At 37.7% G+C, this 21,459-nt stretch overlaps 1 protein-coding gene across 9 annotated transcripts in view; it reads right to left on the bottom strand.

Annotated features, from left to right (window-relative positions):
* Ntrk2 (neurotrophic receptor tyrosine kinase 2) overlaps window positions 1–21,459 on the bottom strand; it is a 355,622-nt gene that overhangs the window by 311,950 nt on the left and 22,213 nt on the right. For all 9 annotated transcript variants that reach the window (XM_078047396.1, XM_040285611.2, XM_040285612.2 and 6 more), the window contains 4 exons: window positions 12,321–12,395; window positions 12,135–12,206; window positions 7,779–7,847; window positions 4,363–4,517 (listed from right to left, as the gene is read on the bottom strand). In XM_078047396.1, coding sequence (XP_077903522.1) covers window positions 4,363–4,517; window positions 7,779–7,847; window positions 12,135–12,206; window positions 12,321–12,395 — 371 coding nt within the window. The remainder of the gene's footprint in view (window positions 1–4,362; window positions 4,518–7,778; window positions 7,848–12,134; window positions 12,207–12,320; window positions 12,396–21,459) is intronic.

The following is a 21,459-nucleotide window of genomic DNA, read 5'->3' on the forward strand; positions in this document are numbered from 1 at the left end:
AGCTTAAGAAAAAAGCCAGTTGACCATGAATCATTTAAAAAAAAAAACAAGAAATTTAATTTAAAGATATTAGCATGTTGTTCTCTGGTCTCTTAAATATAGAATCTCAGAGAAAGATTTTAAATCCAACACTTCTGTAATTTTCTGTTCAACTGTCTACCTTCTCTTTAAAGAACCACAGCTGGTAAACAATCATAAGGAAAATTACTACTTATCTAAGTCCCAAACTCAAACCTTTCTCTTCTCATCCCAAAATCTAGAAAAAATATTTTCTAAAAATCATATTTTCTAAGATCCAGTACCATGATATAAATGAGAAAGCAAACTTGGATGGACAAGAAACTCTGAAGAGCCCCTGAACAAGAGAAAGCAGAAGAACAGAATTAAGGAAAACCAGAAGGGCCCTAAGTGGACATGTGAGTAAGTTCTATACAAAGCTGGGTGGCTCTGGGCTGATCCAAAACTAGGAGGAGAACAAAACCTCAGGGCAGTGCACGGCTTACGTAGACCAAACCTCAGGGTAAGCAGGTAAGAAAAGAGTAGAAGCAGAATGAGAAATAACCTTTCTGAGTGGGTCTAACCTCCCATCTTGGGCAGTACATCCAGCAACAGTCATAGTTAACTCCAGTGTGGGAACCTTACAGAAGTGAAAAATATAATGCTAGGTGCTGCTGTTAACACCTAGAGTCAGGGGGAGCCCCAGCATGGGAAAGCCCATGTCAGTCATGAGCCAGAAACTGTAAAAAGTAAAAATCAGCAGTCAAAAGGGGAAAAAAAATCCAAAAGTGGAAGACATAACTAAAGAGCAAAGTAGTGAGCAAACCAATTCTCTCATAATATAAACACAGAAGGACAGCAAATGAAAATTATTAAAGATTGAGAAGGTGGGAAATGAACTTGATTCAATTATGTTTTGTGCATGTACAAATATGTCACAACTAACCCTGAATAATCATAATACACCAATAAATTTTTAAAATTTTAAAAACAGAAAGGTTGAAAGAGATGAAGACAGAACACTTCTGTCTCCATCCAACAAAATGGATGTGTCCTGTCTCCATCCAGTGAAAATTCATTCAGAAAAATAAATGGAAAAAATATGCAGAGCAAATCAATAAGAACATTTTTCTGGAACTGAAGACATGAAACTTTATATTGAAAGGGCACCCCCCCATGCCAAACAATTCTAAAACCACCTGGTACCTTGTTACATTGGGGTGAAGTTTAAGAATAACATGAATAAGGAGAAAATTCTCAAAGCTTCTAGGGGAAAAAGAGAAGCATAACTTACTTCAAGAAACAAGCATCCACTGACCTCAGCAACACTGTATACAAAAAGAATGTGGTAATCACCCTGATGCAGGAGGCTGAAGCAGGAGGATCACAAGTTCAAAGCCAGCCTTGCAATTTAGCAAGAACTTGTATCACAATAAAAGATAAAAAAAGGGCTGGGGATGTAGCTCAGAAGTAGAGCACCCATGGGTTCAATCTCAGTACTACATACACACAGACACACACACACACACACACACACACACACGTAAATATCTGCAAAGTTCTAAGAATTTTGAGTATAATTTATTTTAACTCAGCCATTTCCATTGAGAAGAAAAAGTACAGGCTGATTTTCCATCAGGGAGATATTTTTTTCTATTTCTCTGAAAGAAATACTAAAAGATATAAACCAGCAAAAGGGAAAATCACTCCAAGAGGAAGTCACAGGATACAAAAAAATCAATGACAATGACAGACAAAGAAATTGGAAATCTTCAAGAAAATGGGGTACGAATCTAATAATAAAGTCCCAAGCTGAGGGATGGGTTGGAAGAAGTATAGGAAAGTAAAATTACTTTTCCAATCTTTTGGTCATTACCTCTAGACACCTGCAAAAAATATTTGTTGACATAGGTATTGTACATACTTCAGCTTTATATATATTTCAAAAAATACAAATACAATTTAAAACTTTCAAACAAGACAAAAAAAACCACTCTCAATGAAAATAAAAGAAAAACACTATAAAAAATAAGTAAAGCCTATGAAGAAGCAATTCACCAAAGCATAATCACAATCTAGTGGATATATAAGATACTCAGTAGCAATCAGGGAAATACAAACTGGAAAGTAATGACAGCAACTTTTAAGAGACAAAACTAAGAAGTTTTCTGATACCAAGGCATAACTTGCTAGGGTGTCAATAAATGGATGTAGCCAATTTTTAATGTACAAACCATGTAAACTAAAAATCATGTTTCCTACTACATACTCTAGAAAAATCTTTTTAATTGCACATAAGTACAAAGAACATGAATAAGGAGGCTTTTGGAAGCACTGTGATAGTAATGGAAAATAGCAAAGCGCCCACTAAAATGGAATAATTAGTTTAATTCAGATATGTTCTACCATGAACATCACGCTGGGGTTCAAAAGGATATGATGGATCAATTACTTCCAACCTGACATGGTCATGAGGAAGAAAAAGATAAGCTTTGAATGTAATATAGGAAATCATTTTCACAACAAAGTGAAACGTCATTATTATTTGTGCAATTATAAGTAAAAACACTTTGAAAGAAAAAAAAAGTAACTGGGAAAGAATAAAACAGTTTAAAAACACAAAAGGGGTAAGAAAATTAGTGTTAATTCACCTGAAACATAATGTCACTCTTTGATAAGCATCATCGACATTGAAATGCATTATGAATGTCCTCATGGATCAGTCAAACCTATGCCCTCATGATAGTGGATTAAAAATCTCACTCTCATGCACAAAAGCCATGGAGAAATTTGTAGGAAAAAGAAATTTTAAAAGTTATTGAAAACTGACAAATTGATTAATACTAATGGGTTCATGCCCTACATTTCTTCTACCCAAATCACAATGGTCCAACATGACACACACGGTGGGGTGTGCCACTGTCGTGCTAGTAAGACAACATGGCCAAAAATTAAAATTGAAAAAGAGAATTGTTTTCAGGCAAGGACAAAGCAGACATCTATTAAGAGGCAGCTTGAGAAATCAGAGCAGGAGTCAGATGCTTTCTCTCTTTTCCTCTCAGTGGTTGCTGGACCAGTGTGGTCACTATAGCCATGGGGAATTGGAGGCCAGCCAAAGGCCAGGTGACTCAACACTGAACTTCTTGTCCCTCTAGGCAATTTCTCTCAGTGGTGCAAATTTGTACCAGAACAGAGAACAGTTACTTTCTTATCAATCAGGAAAAGAAATATATTAAAAATTGTTTTTTTTTTTAAAGTGATGACTAGCAAAGAAAACTGAGGAAATGTGGCAAGAGAACCAAGACTGATTTCCATTATGAAATCAAAGGGCTCTATTTGTGACAGAAAAATCTGTGGGAATGGTAGAACAGTCTTCTAACGTCCTCCAAGGTAAGAAACAAACACTTTTTTTATTTTCATTATGTTTCATTTAGAGTAAGTTAGCAGTTATATTTTTCTTAAATAAAAAATGGATCTCAAACAGGGTCCCAAAACCAAAAATAGGGTGTCTGTGGCTAAAACACAGGTTCCTGTGGACAAGAACCAGGTGTACATGGCTTTCTGCTATGCCACCAGCAGGTAGGCCAGATGAGACATAATGGTGAACTTGTTGACTGGTTAAGATAAAAATGAAAGATTAACATGCCTATGTGGGCACTGTAGAGGTATGTCGCAGAACAGCAAAATCCTCACCAGAACACTTTGATTTTCCTTCCTTGTAACACACCAGCTCTCACATAGAGCTGTGATTTTGCCATACGGTGCCCTTTTAAATTCTGGAGATAAAAATGCTGAGGGAAAGAGTGGGGACAACAGTAAAGCAGTAGATCCTGAACCCAGACATAGGGACAAGCAGGTGTAAGGGCAGACGTAGGGTGCCGCATCAAGAGACACAGACATCTGGCAGGAAGACAAGTTTAAAGGAATATACTGGATTGAATTGCATTGCTTGTACTGCCAGGACATTTCATCATCCTGAGATCCTGCCCTCTACAAGACCTGGGTGCTAATCAAGTGTATACGTGACTATTGAAGAACCACACCATTAGATATTTTTGGGATATATGTATGTACCAATGGATAGACAAACAAATGAACAAATAATGGAATAAACAGTATGCTTTTTTTCTCTATGCACTTTAAAGTCAACCATTCAGAATCGATATTCTACTTGCAAAAGAATATTCAGTAAAGTTGCTCCCAAATGACTTCATACGGCACACAAATGTTGTCTGATTCACCAGGGACATCAACAGCACACTATATGAAATCTGGATAGTGGTAATCCTCCCAGACTCTTTACCACACCAAAGCAATTAGAATAATTAATAGCAACTAGAACTCATTGATTTAAAAAGAAATTACCACAATTGGGTATCTGCAGGTTTGCCAGGGGAATATTCTTGCTGCTTTCATTTAGGCAGTACAAGTCCTGAGTTTCTGGACTGGATTTAGTTTCTTGAAGAGTCTTGATCCACATAATGTCACAGGAGCACGTAAATGGATTGCCCACCAGGATCCTACATGGAATAAAAATGAAACCCAATCAGGCTCCTTTTTTAGTTTTAGCTACACTAGTGTTTATGAAATGCTACAACATTATGAATTCTTTCTAGCCAGCAACATTTGGAAGTCATACCCACTTTCATAGCATGACAATACTTATTATTCATTCATTTATCTAATAATTACTGAGCCGCTATTATTGTGAACATTGTAGAGGCTAAAGAATGCAAGGCAATGCTAAACCTTGCAGGATAATGGGGAAAACAAGATAAGGACAGAAATAGCTATAACAAACTATAGGAAAGAATGTCTTATAACAGGGAAAACATGGCACCATAATAAATTGATCATGGCTATTCTCTAATTATTAAGAGTGTAAGTAAAGATGCCAAAAATAAGTTTTCAGGAACACTAATATACTTATTTCTAATCAGACTAGAGACTAAAATGTTGTCATTCTCCAAACTCAAACTTTACCAAACAGCAGTATAATTTTATCACAATTTTAAATGAAATTATAAGTAAAAAATCTAAGATAAAGGTATTGCTCTCTTAGCTTTCTGCATGATGTAACCAAGGTCCATTTCATTCATCAAAGAGAGAAAAATTGGAAGGAAGCTCTAGACATCTTTCATAAACACACACACACACACACCAAGCTCAGGATTTCTAAGGGCTAGGCAACTGAGCTCCAGATAAAGCTTCTTGGACTACTGTGGACGGGTCTGCAAAGAGAAAATCATCAGTGTTTAGACCTCAGCCATGCTGTCTGGACTCCTGTGGCCTACAAGGGGTGAAGAGGGAAGTGGTCAAGAGGAAAATAAAAACCACAGGAAAAAAAATCTTTAAATGCTTATTTATAATACTCAGTGGCCTATTTAAGATGAATTCCATTTATGGTAATGAGCCTTTAAATGAAGCCATTTAAAATCGTTACATAGACTCTGCCTGGCATTAACCACAATACTTAAGATTTCCGTGAGGACAGGACCTGGGCTTTGCAACATCATTTACTCCTGTGGTTTTTCTGGTTGGGTTCTAAGAATCTCAGGGATCCCTGGAGAGTTTTCTGGGAGTTTCGTTGGGGGAAATGTGGTCATGGTAGACTGGCTTAATTTGTGTCTGCCTCATCGCTTCCAAGTATCCCTCAAACACCAAAATAGGATTTGACACTATGAGATACAGAATAAAATGCAGAAGAGACCCACAATCAGTTTAAACCCCAGTAATCCAAGATGTTTCCTAGAGTTCTGAGTAGATGAAAAACTAAAGTCTTTCTAAAAAGAGGGTGTAATTAAATCAGCAGAAGGGATAAAGAAGCGAAGGGATGCTTTAATTATAAATAGAGCGATGTTCATATGACCACACAACACTGGCAGACGGCCGGCTCCTTCCTCCAGCTCGCTGTGCAAATTCCTTTCACAATGATTTTTACAGCATGTTACACTGATATGTTTAGGTTTCTATCTCTCCCCCTGGAGAACAGAATGCTTAACACAGAAACTTTTCTCCTTGTAGCCCCATGGCCTCGTCATTCTGATATGTAACAGGTACATAGTGAGCACTTGTTGAATGAATTGATTAAATGTGCTGTAGGAAGAATATTGAGACATGAATTTGAAACCAAAACACTAATTTTTAATCCACTCACAAAATTTTATGCAGTGGTACTCAACATTTTTACACCGAGTGCTTTACCCTACTAGATCTCATATTCTCCTTTCATTTGCATGTCTAGACATCTTTCATAAACACACACACACACACAGTTATACCATGTTCTCACAAGCATGTGGAAGCTAAAGAAGTTAACCTCAAGTGCTCGGGAGTGATATTGGCAAAATCGTATTGTTATATTTTATGCATGTACTAATATGTAACAATAAAACCCACCATTATGTTTAACTGTAATGCACCAATAAAAAATGTGGAATAGAAAAAAAAGTGATCTCACAGAAGTAGTGTATAGAATAGTGGTTACCAGAGGCTGGGGAGGATAGTAGGGAGGGGTAATAGAGACAGATTGGTAACTGGATACAAAACTAAAGCTAGATGGAAGGAATCAGTTTACTGTTCTATAGCACAGTAGGTAGATTACAGTCAACAATATTTCATTCATGTTTCATGAATGAAACATATCATTCATGTTTCAATACAGCAACAAGAAAGTATTTTGAATGCTCCTAACACAAAAGATTGATAAATGTTTGAAATGATGGATGTGCTTATTACCCTGATCATTATGTATTGTATACATGTATCAATACATAATTTGTACCCTAGAAATATGTACAATTATTATGTGTCAATTAAAAATATCTTCAAAAACGAAACATTAGGGCTTCAACTCCCTGAATTCAATTTATTCCAAATAATTGTCAATTGCCAAGACTTTTGCCAGGTAGCCCCCGTTCCTATCTATCAACACTGTCTCTTCTCCAGTGGCATCTTCCAATCTGCACAAATTCCTCATGAGTAGGGATGGATTCTCATAAAAATATTTCATGTTTCAGGAAATGCATAGTTTAAGCAAAAACCACTTCGGATGCTTCAAAGGCCTTGCTTGTCCTTCCAGGCCCACATGTGCCACACAAAACCTGCGCCTCAGGGCTCTTTGGAGCATCTAACACAGAGGAATGGCAACAGTTCACAGTTGCTTCACAGTGATAACACCAAGCATTGAGCACACTTGAAATGCTGGTCGTTAGTCATCAACACATTTAAATGTTTCTCCTATCATTTTACAGCAGAGGAAATTGGAACATGAGGATAAATACTGAATGCAGTGTCAGACCTAGAAGCAAATCTCACAATGACAGGTGGGAAGGGAGGACATCCCCTCCTCCAACATTCCCTACACCTGAGCTGGCCCTGAAGGACAGAAGCTGAGAGAGTTTTTCCCACTGTCATTTCCTCTTTGATGAGGGTGCTTTATTTTAGGGCCTGCCTATAACAAGAACCAAAAATGCCCTGAGATATAAACAGCCATTTAATGCAAAGCCTCCTGTTTTTTCCATTCTTTCCTCTATTACACAATATTTTGGAAAAATAACATTCAAGCTCTTCATAAATGATGCATTACTATCAAGATTTTTATTTTTTAATTACTAAATCATGTTTTCAGAAGGATAAAAGAACAAGAAGCCCAAACTCACGAAATAATTTTTCAAGACTTTTGATATAAATGTAGTCTTGCAATATTGCTCTCTTAAAAAATACTTAATTATCCCTTTCTTTGAAAAATTTCCCCCAAATGCCACACACTCATTACTTACAGTTCAGACAAGTCAAGGTGACGGAAATGTTTCCTAGACAAACTCGTCAGTTTATTTCGGGTAAAATTGCTGAAAGGAATCAAAAACATTAAATGTGAGTTTAAAATGCTACATCTTAGGAACAATGTATTCAAATAGAGATTTTGTTTTCAAAATATAATTTTATTTGATCTTAGTACATGTCTTACTGAGATCCAATCATCTCTCTCTCTTAGAGTGATAGCTCTGTTTTTACCCTGCTCCTCCTACAGTTCCTGTTTACTGGGAAGAAGAAGAGTATATATTTTCTGTTTCCAATTTCTTTCTTTTTTCTTTTTTTACCCCAAAGCTTATTTTTCATATTTTTATTCAGAAAATAAGTTATATACCTTATAGAGAGTTATATACCTTGTGGAGAGCCTGACCTCTTGAGCAATTAATAGGAAGATAGGTAAAATAAAATAAGATTTAAAACTACCAGCTCACTAGGGGGAAAAGATACTTTAAAACTAAAGAGTATCATGAATATTTTGAAGTTACATGACACACAAAGCTCTGAATCCGAGCTTAATGAAATTTCAGATGACTTTAGGAAACGAACACACATTCTGATTGATAAATTCTGCTGGGACTTTTTATATATGACTGAGACAAGTGAATAATTCCATAATGAGAACAATGAAAAATCAAAAAATAAAGAATACATCAGATTTCATCTTGAACTAGTCCAGCAACATAACCAACATGAGATCTGGACCAAACAGACAATGAAAGATGGTATATCTATGGTTAAAAAAAAGAATAATGAATTTCTTGGTATGTTCCAAATATGTCATTTTATTCAGTGGATGGGAGTTTCCAATAATCAGTGCCATGAGACCGTGGAGTCAATTTCCCAGACATAATCCTGGCAATTGGCTCACTCTGTAAAAATCTATTTATTGCTAGAAGTTATGTAAAGTGTGTCCAATTCTTGGGCCTCGAGACATATGTTTAATAAGTGATATAAATGTAAACAAGCATCAACTTTTATTTAAAAAAAAAAAAGCAGCCAAGAACTGGACCAACCAGAAGAAATCATAAGGCTTTTAAAGTCTTCTTCTTACTGAGGAAAGCAAGGGTTGGGCTGAGCGTCAGATAAAATGTAAGATCTGAGGGTGACTGTAGTCCTGGCCCCTTACCTGAGGCCAGTCTGTTGTGTCAGCCTGATGAAATCATGGGGTGGAAGTGTCCTGGTGTGTCTGACCGGCCCTCTTTAGAGAGGGATTAAAGCCCAGGTGGTAATGCATGAGCTACAGCTAGTTGGTTAATGAATAAAGAACACGCCTCGTTAGTGGCTCATAATTCAAGTCTGTGTATGTCCATTCCTTGTAGAATTCTCTTTAATATCTCTACCCATCCAAACCCCTACCTACTCAGGACACCCTCCTTCCATCTACACTTGCATCTTCTCTCTTCACACTGAGTGTAAAGTGCTCACCCACATGAAGTTGTAAAATGTGCCCACATAAATCTTTTCTTTTCAGAGCATGAATTAAGAATGGGTTTCACTGAAAAGTCAATCTTCCTGTCTTTCCCACAGTCTATAAGGCACAAACACTTTTATCTGAGAGGAAAAAAAAAATCACCAAAACGCCCCTCTCTTTCCATCCAAAAAAAAAAAGAAAAGAGAAAAAAATTATACAGGTTCTCTCTGTTAGCTAGTAAACCTCCCGCACTGGAAGCAGATGCCTGTGTCAGGCTGCCAGCAGCACAGTGCAGAGCGGGGTTACGGGCCAAAGAACAAGATGAGTTTTATGAACCATACTTATTATTGGGGCCAAAAGCCAAAAAAGTGGAAGAAGGAAAGAAAAAAAATCAACAATCCTCTTACTGTTTGATTATAGAACTTCGCTAAGGAGCTAATTAGCACCTCTGCAAAGCCCCTTGGAAAATACAAATACTAGCTTTTCTCACAGTCCTTGGATTGATTTTTAGGGGCTAGGCAGGAATGAAAGGCGCCAAGAAATACGCTCAGTGACCAGTAACTGGGGCTCTGAACAGTCACCACATGATGCTAGAATGGCCAGGGAAGGGAGCAAAGTGGTGAAAGCAAAGGAGAAAATCCAATTGGAATTTTCCTAAAACCCAAAGTGAAATAGAACTGGTCTTGTACACATTTTTATATTGTCAGGGAGACTCAGAGAAATAATCAGTATATTCCACAAATAGAGAAACAACTTTTAATGTACAATTCTTCATTAGCTCCTTGCACCCCACTGTGTTGACAACTGAGGTAAGAGAGTAATTTAAATCAAGGGAAGAGCTGGTTCCAGAGTCTTCAGTCATAAGCAGAATTTGGGACTCAGGTCCAGAAAGGCAGACACCTGACCCCACTCCTCCCTCCTCAAAAGCAAACGACTATATTTAATTTCATAGTTTGGTGAATAAGATCTTCTTTCATGGTGTGAATATATGAAGCTTACGGATATCTGATCACTTCTTCATAATTGCTCAAAAACCTGCCTAATCTCACTCCATCTTGCTACTTGACCATAACTACAAATATCAGTAGAGCATTTGCACTTGGTTTCTCAACTGTCCTAAGAAACTATATGAAACACATACATGTTTTTAGTTTTCTATTTTCAAATGATACTACTATTGTACCTAGAACATTTTAAAAATTATTCTACTATATATCAACATAAAAACAATACACAAGGTCTATTAATAAACTGCAATTAACCAGAGCCCACTGCTCAAATCACAACATTAGGTGGTGTGATAAAACAGCCAGTAAAATGTGATTGTTGAGTAATTTGGGTCTAAGGTCAGCTGTAATGAAAATACCAGAACTTAACCACTGAGGTCATTAATTACATTAAAGTGATTGCATTACAGCATTTTGCCTTTTTCTTCTATCCAACTTCTCTCTTGTTTATGCTACCAAGGCCTACGCAGACATCAGATTTATACAAGCAAACTGACTAGAGACGAAGCCAAAAAACATTTAAATGAAATGTGTTAATAAAGTTCCTTAGAGTTTTATTATGTTTGTGCAGAATGTTTTATATCTTAACTGCCCAGACTATTTTTAAAGTGACTTCACCATTATTACCACCTATAAAAAAGGAAATCATGATACTGGCTTTACGAAATTAAGATTTTCCCATGATATCAACAAATCTCCATAGAGTATCCAAGCAATCTGCTCTGAGAGAATTTCTTTTATAACTGGCATGGAAATAAGTCAGGGAACTGTTCTTCCCAAGAATAGAAAGAGGACAAATGTTATGAGAAGAGCTGATTCTCTAATTACATGGATGGCACAAATTTTATTTTCTGTACTTTTTTTAATCATAAGAACATGGAGAAGGGTTAGCCCTCAAGTCATAATTCTGCCACCTGGGCAAGTCCTAGAACCTCCTCAAACTGATCAGGCCTGTGAAGTGGACATTTCTAAAAATCTTCCCTATGAATTCTCAAAAAAAAAAATCAAGTGAGATAACATGGTGAGAACTCTACAGACACAATGTGGACTATGAGACATATAAAGTATCACTGAACAGGGGACTTGGTCTACAAAACAAATCCAGTGAATGCACACAGCAATCTGCTGGTAGAAGCTCCCTCTGGAACTCAGGAAATGGGGATACCAATCTGAACTTAGTTATGCATAGACATTCTCTACTTGAGTGACCATTTAATGAAAAAATTTCTCAGGAAGGCCACATCTTATTACCTCAAATGCTATCTAGAAGATTTTGTAGCAAACCATATAATAACTGATTTTCCGTACTTCCATTTGACCTCAGTTGACAAGGCACCCATGATTCAGGGGAAAACATTTCCTACAGTTAATAAATGTCTGAATCTTTTGCACATCCCAGGATTGATTTTTTTTCCTCCACTTGTATCAATCCACAATAGACAGTATTGAGAAAATGAAGGTTCAAAAGAAGACCTATTATTGGAGTGGGACAAGCATTAGTAATTTTTAGTTCCCTAAAAAAGGCCAAAGCCACGTCAGCTTCTTTCAGTTCCACCAGTTTGATGTCTTCCAGGGAGCATGTCTTGATTCCAGGGAAAATAATCAAGGACTCTGTACAAGGACATAGTTTTCACATCAGACTCCTTGCTGTTGGCCTATTGCTCTGTCCAAGATGGAAATGGCCCAGGAATTCATGAAAGGGAATAAACAGGCTGTTCTAAGTACCCCTCTGAAGCCATTCAGAAATCAAACAAACTCAGAGCTAATGTTTCTAAGCTATTATCACAGCTACACTAACTTTTGAAAAAAGGAGGTGTAAGGTTGGAAAAGAAGGAAAATAAACAGAAGGGGAAAATACTGAACAAGTTGGGTCCTGGGAAGCAAAAGAATCAATATCTACTTACATGTGCTGCAGGTTGCTGTTCTTCATAAATGCTTTATAAGCCACAAATTTTAATCCAGAATCCACAATTGTCCTACGAAAACACATAATTTCAGGCATATTAGAACTAACCAGCAAATGCCTTGCTTACCACAGTGGTGTACAAGAAAAATCTATGAGTTAATGTACGCAAGTCCTGAGTACTCACAGGTTTTTTAGTCCCACGTAAGCTTCAACATCATCTTCATTGATGATTTCTAACCTTTTCTGATTTGCAATAAAACTGCAACAAAGTGGAGAGGGAATACCAGTGAGTCAGAATGCAGAAAATAACAAGAAAGGATACATAACTTTCATTCAGTCTCACCAAGGTGCACAAGGTGATGTCTCTGTACCTACTCTAGCACTACACACACACACACACAAACACACACACAGAGAGAGAGAGAGAGAGAGAGAGAGAGAGAGAGAGAGAGAGAGAGAGAGAGAGCGAGCGCAAGGAGAGCAAAATGGACAGTCTTATTGAAAAGAAACTATGACTGGCCAGGTTTCATGGTCAGTGACCAGTTCAACATATTTCGTTTTTTTTCCTTTTCATCACTTTTCCCTCCCTTTTCAGAGTATCACCAGTGTACAGAGGTGAAACTTTCTTGAAAAATACATCTACCACCCCTCACATGGGTTCCACACTCATGGTGACAGACACAGGTATGCTGGTTTCCTCACATTCAAGGGAAAATCATATTTTTCTTAACATTCCAAGAACAGTCACTTCCTCTTTTGACCTCCTGGAACACTGGAATGCATTTCTCCTCCCCACTTCATCCCTCCCTCCACTTCTCCCCACCTGCTTTTCCTGGCCCAGCCTCCTCTTCTTCTGCCCTTGTCAGTAACAACATCAATTTTTCCTTTGCTGAACCACATGTCACAAACCCCTCATGGCCCTTAGGAACCCACATCCCCTCCTCAGACTCCAAATACTCAAATATAGGAGATTAATGACTCTGGCTGATAGTGAACTCTAGACTCTTGGCCATGATGACTGGCTTAGAAGTGTTCATGAGACCTCAATTAGATCCAAGAATGACACAGATCTGGGGCTTCCAGTGTAATTTTATGCCACAAGGAAAGAGATAGTCTAAGAACAAAGTCACCATGTATAAGAAAAGAAAGCTAATGAGATACAATGGGAGACAGAATTCTGAAAATACTACTTGAGCCTTTGGATCCAGCCATATAAAGAGAGACATAACTAACCTAAAGTATGTCACTTGCAATCAATAAAGTCCCTGGTAGTATGAACATAGCTAGAGAAACTACCATACTGAGCCAAGGGCTGTGGCACACACCTATAATCCCAGTGGCTCAGGAAGCTTAGGCAGGAGGATTGCGAGTTCAAAACCAGTCTCAGAAACTTAGTAAGGCTCCAAGCAACTCAGTGAGACTCTATTTCTCAATAAAATACAACAAGGGGACTGGGGATGTGGCTCAGTGGTTAAGTGCTTCTGGATTCAGTACCCAATACAAAAAAAAAGACCTACCATCCTGGAATTGCCATACTCTAACTTGTACTACAGTTATTCAAGTATGTGTTTCTATTTACTTTTCCTAGATCACACTGTATTTGAAGATAGAACTGTGTTTATAGTTCTTAATATGCACCACAGTACCTAACTTAGTCCTTTACACAAGGATGGATGGATGGGTGGGTGGGTGGATGAGAGGAAGGAAGATAGAAGGTTGGACAGATGGATGGGTAGGTGGGTCAATGGACAAAAGACTGGATGAATGGATATACGGGTAGGCAGACATATAATCCTTGGAGTTACAAAAGTACTGCAAGAATTATTTGAAAATATTTAAGATACATAACATATTAAGACACTGAAAACAAATATATATCCTTGCTATTAATTAGGTAAAATAAAAAAACATTAAACAATGATAGAGAATACACAACATCTATAGATTCCTTCTACCCAGTGAGGGAAAGTAAAGGATGATGGTATACTTGCAAGGGTTTTGGCAAATATTAAAAAAAATAAAAACAGATAAATTTTCTGAGGGTGTAAATTACACCAAAGAGAAATAACTTTAAAATGATCCACACAAACATTGTCTCATCACATAAAAAAGCAGCCTCCAAGATAGAAAGGCATCTTTCTTTCAAAGATCATGGTTCTCCTTGACACTCAGGGCCTGTCATGTCATAAATGTGCAAGAAGGAAGCCAGTAACATATATAACAGGCAATTCCCTTCTCTCCTTCCACCGGATTCAGAAGAAGAAAATATTTTAAGATTTCAGTTAAATGCTCACTTTATAACATCAAGTATTTATGAGTGGTTCAAAAGCATCACAGTTTAGAGACATTTTTTCAAGACTTTCATTGCACTAATATTTTCAATAGAGACCACAGTGACCTCACTCTTCTAAATTATCTCATAATAAGCACTGCATTACAAAAAGTCATAAATAATTTTAACACTTTTTTCATGTCACTGGCAGCAGAAAAGATAGAAAATGTAGGCAAGGTTTCCTTTAGGGTTACCAGCAGGACTTCCAGATAGACCTACCCTGTCTTTGCAGAAAAGTTGGCTTGGTGCCTGTCATTGCTCTGAAGTCACATGGAGAGTCCTGCATCTGTCTTTACCCGGATCATCCCTGTATCCCCCATGATTTTGACAAGCACCTGACACTCAATAGGTACTTAACCAATGCCCATGAAACAAAGCACTTGTCTTTTTCTTTTCATTATTTATTCCCTTTACTTTATTTTTATTTTATTCAACCATGTATTTCATTTGTAAACTTCCTAGTCATATTCAATAAAATGCAATGAGCTAACAGACATAAGAGAAAGAAAACCAGGAGCAGAGACATCGATGGGGCCAGGAATTAGGTTTAAAAATACATATACTCATTAGGAAAGGGCCAGATTTTTAATTATAAGCTTTCTGGTCACCAAAATTCAAGGAAAGAGGAGAAAAATTTTTTCATAAATTCATAATATTCATGAAGAGGAAAATTAAGCAAAGCACAACTGTTCTTGGATCTAAGACCAGACAGGAGATTTTATTAAAAGCCATCAAAAGAACTGTGTGAAATTATGAAAAATGGTCTTCTACTGGGGAAGAAGGAATGCCCTGGGTAATTTTTTTTTTCCTGGCAATATGGAAACACCAAGAGAAGAGCTGGATGTAAAGATTGGCAAGGGCTCCTTCAGCAGTAAATTCCAAGGATGCCCCCTGTAAGTTACCATCTGTGGAGATGTCCAGTCTAGCTGCTAGCTATAAATCGCTCATGAAACCTGCCACTAAAAGCCACCACTAAGTAAGGAATTTTAAGGTTAGAAAGGAAGCCAACGAAGTTAATTACAGGCCATCCACAGAGGGGAAAACCTCAATGGCCGAGAAAATGTGAAAAACTGCTCATCTCAAAAGGAATCTGAAATGCAAATGAAAATAATGACATTCCATTCCTCTCCCACTGCAGTGACAAAATGTTTAACATCTGACAATATAAACTTATAAAGCCGGGTGTCTCTTACATTGTTGGAGGCAGTGTAAATGGATTTAACCACTTTGAAGAGCACTTATCACTATCCTGGAAAATTATAAAGCAGAACCCTCTGTGGCCCAGCATTTCCACGTCTAATTATTCCCAGAAAGAAATTCTCACACATGAACACAAGAGGACAGATGGAAGAATATTCACTATAAGACAGTCAACAGACTAATCAAAAGCCAGAAACAACCCCAGGATCCATCCACCAAGAAACGAAATTTTTAAAAATAAGGTATGGTAAAAATATATATTAAACTCAAACCAAATCTATATTTTTAGCAGAAAGAGATTTCCATGTTAAGTGGGAAAGAAAACAAGCAAAATTGCATACAAATATACACATACAACATGAAACAAATTATTTGAAAGTATAAAAATACACAAAAGCAATACCACGTAATCAAGTACATGTAAAGGATAAAAGTGATTGCAGGAGAATCACCGGGGAAAGGAGAACAGGTATGGAATAAAGAAACTTTAAGCAACTTATTTTATTAAATTTTTAGCCTATTTCTTTTATCAGAAAAGATTTGCAAGAGGAAAAACAAAATGTTAAGGCTTCATTTCTGAATATAAGTACATGAAGTTGTACCATGTTTTTTGGAATATTTTTTAATTTATGAAGAAAAGGAGAAGGAAAGAAGAGGGAGGGACGGAGAGAGGGAGGAAAGGTGAGTGAGATAGATAGAAATGGAGGGGAGTAGCAAAAGAAAGAGAAATGGAGACAGCCATACAAGCGAAATGATGCAGGAAAGTTGGACCCAGCGGACTAAGACACCTGCTTTCAGTTCTGTAGACCATCCACAAGACTCACAGAACAGCCTCCTGCCTCCTGCCCCAGAGCCTCTGGACAGAAACAGAAGAGGAAGGTATATACTGCACTGCCCCCTCCTGGTGACTTCCATCTGCCTCCAGGGGATCCTGGTAACACCAGGCCTTTCTGGCTCTTTCATCTCAGCCAAAGGTCCATCAGCAGATTTCCCCCAGAAAAACCATTCCCCATCACTCCTGTCACCATGCTTCGGAACTCTGAGAGCTCGGCTTAATAAAACATATCTCCAAAAAGGATTTAATTTCCCAAGGAAGCAGAAGGAAAGACTGGCATTTTGGCCTGGGTCCATCTCAGGAGCTTTCTTTCCATGATGACCTTTGGCTCCTCTGACCTTTGCCCAGGGTTCTAGAACACTTAGGCCCCTGAGGTTTTCATGCACAGCCTCTCTGACCTAGGCTTACCCCAGAGGGATCCCACAGCAGGTCACCATCCTCTAACCTGTAGAGGTTGACTTCATTCTCTTTAAGACGAGTTAACAGCGTTTAAATTATGACAAAAAGACTTGGTGGTTTGGGATTTTTAAAATTTAATACCCCATAGGAATATCTCTCACATACCTCTTTGAACACCCCCAGGACCTCTGACCCTTCTCCTACCCACTGGAAATCTGTTAGGAATTATTGTTGGCCGCCAGCATCCTGTGTTGTCCAAACATAACTTCCTCCTTCCTCAAGTCCATATATTGGATGTTGGCAAGGACTTCATATCATGAAAGTTACTTTTACAGCCTTTTTCCCCGTGTATTTACTAAACCCCAAAACTATGATCTTCTGCCCTAAAAACTGGATCTCATATGCTAGGGATACCTCAATGTGCTCACCCAAATCTGTCCTGAGACTGCACCCAAATCTAACCTGAAATATCACTTAAGTGACTGGTAGGTGACACCAAAAGCTTTTTTCCAATCAAAACATTTTTATTCCATGAATTGACAAGCACTTTTTTTTTAGCATTTATAGAACTTCTTAAACTTATAATTAAGAATTAGAGGGAAGTGAGGTGCTCTTTGTATCCACAATTTTACTTTTCTATTAACCTAACAAACTAGCTGAACTGTTAACTTCTCAAATGTAAAGGTCCAATTTTTTTCACAGCATCTTTAGTTCCCAGCAAAGCCAGTGTCCACAGAATGTCTGCACTCACAGACGTACTGACGTACTTGAGTTTTATAACATAACCCCACTGGAGAAAACCAAACACATACACAGATGCATGAAAAATATGCAATAACACTAAATGAAGATTTCGATCATACAACAACTTCATCTATTGTGTAGAAAACAAGGAAACAAAGTAAATACAATTACAGAGGAAGAAGGAGAACCAATTTTGAAAGCAAAATTTATCCAAATTAAAAGTGAATTTAGATTACAAGCATACAACAGATTCAAATCAATTACTTTTTCTTTATGTTAAAACCAATTGTTCTTGGCAGATGGGCATTTATTTGCCTCAGAATCCATCAGTCTCGGGGATTTAATATTAGAAATGGACTCCAGAGATCTTCAGATTCAGTGGCTCTGGATCTTGAAGAACAATGGAGGCTGTCAGGGAAACAACGCCCATTCCACAGTGTTTGAAGAGCCAAAGAAGAAAAGGTTCCTAACAGAGATGCAAGCATCTGTACTGTGCAGGCAAAAAGGAAGAAACTACAAAATATGATTGAAAAAAAATCAGATCAACACACACATGACTGGTCAGGTCAGTGAAGGTTTAAATGGTGAAAAGATATTGATATCAAGCCTTGAAAGTTGACAGATGAAGAATCTGAACATAAGCAAAGTTCACAGTACATGTCATCTTGTTTTGCATTGTCACCAAAGCTTCTCCATTCTCAACTCGACATTCAAGACCTTTACTAAGACATTTTCCTGAGGGTAAAGAATTTCCTCTCCTTGGGCTTAACAAAAAGATGGCTTTGGGAGAAAGAAAAGAGGTTCTTTTAGAAAAAAATTCACAGAAACATTTCTGAATTACAGGTTTCCTGGGAAGGGTCCTCAATACATTTTAAGAGATTTCACATTTGCTTTAACAAGCTATCAAATAATTCCTCTACATAATCCTCCCAAGCAACAAAGAATTGTTTCCAATACATCTTTTCTTCATGTACAACAATATTACTCAAAAATAAAGTTTCCCCTTAGCTTTGACTTATTACCTGAACTGTACTTTAAAAATACGTCAAAACAAAACGAAAACATCCGTGAATATTGCAAACAGTGACTCTTCAAATGTAATTACTTTCTGCTATCCCAGCCACCCACACCACACCACCAAATACAGAGAGAGATTTGATATAAGTAGATACACCTCAAATGCCATGGGTGATTGTGATATGCCCCCAAACTTAGAACCAGGAATTGAAGCCCTTCAACTAAGATAGGATTCTCTCTTCCACAAAACTCTTTCATAGGGAATTCAATAATCCATTAAAAAAATCCCTTTGTTCCCTAGGCAGCTAGGCAGCTTCAGTTTCTCAACAACAACAAAACTCAATCAATCAGTCAATAAATAAATAAAAGCTGAGAAACAATGTAGTATCTGTGGGAACATGAACGGAAAGAGTGTTGCTATGGTTTGGATGTGAGGTGTTCCACAAAAGCTCCCATGTTAATGCAGGACTGCTCAGGAGTGAAATGATCATGGATTATGAGAAGTATAACCTAATCAGTGGATTCATCCACTGGTTTGATGGTTCATAATTTGAATGAACTAACTGGGTGGTAACTGTAAGCAAGTAGGGCATGGCTAGAGGAAGTTAGGCCACTGGAGGTGTGCCTCTGGGGTTAGTATTTCCTCCTTGGTGCCTCCCTTGCGCATGTTCTCCTTTTCTCTCTTTCTCCCCACACCCGCTTCATGGCTGCCGGAGCTGAGCAGTTTGTCCTCCCCTACACCATTCCACCATCATGATGTTCTGCCTCCCCTCAGGCCCAGAGTAATGGAGTTGGCCAACCACAGAATGAATCTCTGAAACTTTGAGCCGAAATAAAGTTTTTCTCCTCTGAGCTGTTCTTGTCAGGTATTTCGGTTATAGCAATAGAAGACTGACTAACACAAATACCAAATAAACATTCAAACTATGAGTCTGAAAGGCTTACACAAGTATGCTATTAAGCACCTGCACTTCCAGCTTCATTTTGGCTTTGAACTTAGATGTAGCACAAGAAACATGCTTTCTGTGGAGTAAAATGTCACCAAGACAGTGCTGTGAATGCTTCTTCTTCTTCTTCTTCTTCTTCTTCTTCTTTTTTTTTTTTTTTTTTGACAATGCCAGATCACTTCCCCAAGGTCACATACCTGCCAAATCAGAATTTGTGCCTGGATTTACTTGCCTCTTAAGTCTGAGCTCTGTACCAAATCGCAAACACTGTGGGCTTCTATGTCTAGCACCTTCAGTAAGGAGTCATTTCCAGAATTTCTGCATAATGGATATTCACAAATAATCACAGCCTAACAACAACTGGTAAGGAAAAGGAAACTTTTTAGGATAATGTCCTGCATTTTATCTACATAGAATTATAATAGGAAATAAGAAATAGTCACAACCTTACACAATGTCAATCTCTGAGAACTGAAGCTTCCTAGAACAGTCCAAAAGCCCTGGGCATTTAAGTATTCAAGAGCCTGGAGACTAAATGGTACAGTACGAAGGAGAACTAGTTTCACCTCTTACTAGGCCCTGTGCCTCAACTGCTTTGTTTGTAAAATGGAATAATAATAGAAATTGCTTCATGAGGTTGTCAGAAAATCAAGAAAATTGGTCCACATCTAAACACTTCAATTAATGGTGGTTGTTATTTAAAAGGAGCAGAAGATGACATTCAAGACTTAACCTGGTTACTAAGTAGATGGTAAACCTAATCTCACTTGGCTGTCAGTGCCCACATCTGGACTTGATAATGTCAACATTTCTCTTTAATACACAAATTATAAGAGAAATTCCCCAGAATATTATGAATAAAAAGCTTACACTCTGTATTTTTCTCTGAAAGTTTATAGCATCATTCTTATCTGTCTCTACTAATAAGGAGAGTTCCAACAAGTAACACCACAACTAACAATCAGAAAAACTAATTATGGAAAAAACAATACTCAAGATCTTCAAAAAACACCTTCGTCTTCCTCAGGACAATATAAATAATTTGACTGATTAGCATTTTCTCCCATGCAGATTTAAAATTTGAGCTGGGCACAGTGGTGCACACCTGTAATCCCAGGGGCTTCGGAGACTGAGGCAGGAGGATCTCAATTCAAAGCCAGCCTCAGAAAAAGCAAGGTGCTAAGCAACAGTAAGACCCTGTCTCTAAATAAAATATAAAATAGGGCTAGGGCTGGGGCTCAGTGGTCGAGTGCCTCTGAGTTCAATCCCTGGTAGCCCCCCCACACCCGACACTGAATAAAACAAACAAACAAAAAAAGATTGGACACCAGTCCCAAAATAGTGTGATGGGTAGATTTTATAACCAGAGTACCCAAAAGTCACAGCAAGCAGCACATGGTCCAGATATCGTCAACACAGTATGTTTTTCTTATGGTACTCATTAACATTTAAAATTGGAAATTTTCCACATTTTAAATATTTGAATTTTTATGTTCTCTTTTTAAAAAAAAAAGTCTACTACAGCGAACCAACACTTTTTTCCTGGCAACCATCAGTAGGAGCTCAGTAGCACTACTGATAGGGCTTTGGAGCACTGGCCTTGGCTATTTCACTGGCTTGTGGAAAGATTTTATGACACCTGATTTAATTCTTGCTTGTAATTTCCTCTGAGACTTCAATGCTCCAACTATTCTCGTACACTGATAAGAGATGTATAGAGATCCCTAACACGAGTCTCATCAGATAAAGTGACACAGAAACTACAAGGAAAAAAAACCCACTCACTTAAAAAACAAAAAAGTGACTTCTATTTGTTCCTCTGCTTTTGAAAAGGAACAAAAACAGAGAC

This window comes from Ictidomys tridecemlineatus, chromosome 4, assembly GCF_052094955.1.
Source record: "Ictidomys tridecemlineatus isolate mIctTri1 chromosome 4, mIctTri1.hap1, whole genome shotgun sequence".
Lineage (NCBI taxonomy): Eukaryota > Metazoa > Chordata > Mammalia > Rodentia > Sciuridae > Ictidomys > Ictidomys tridecemlineatus.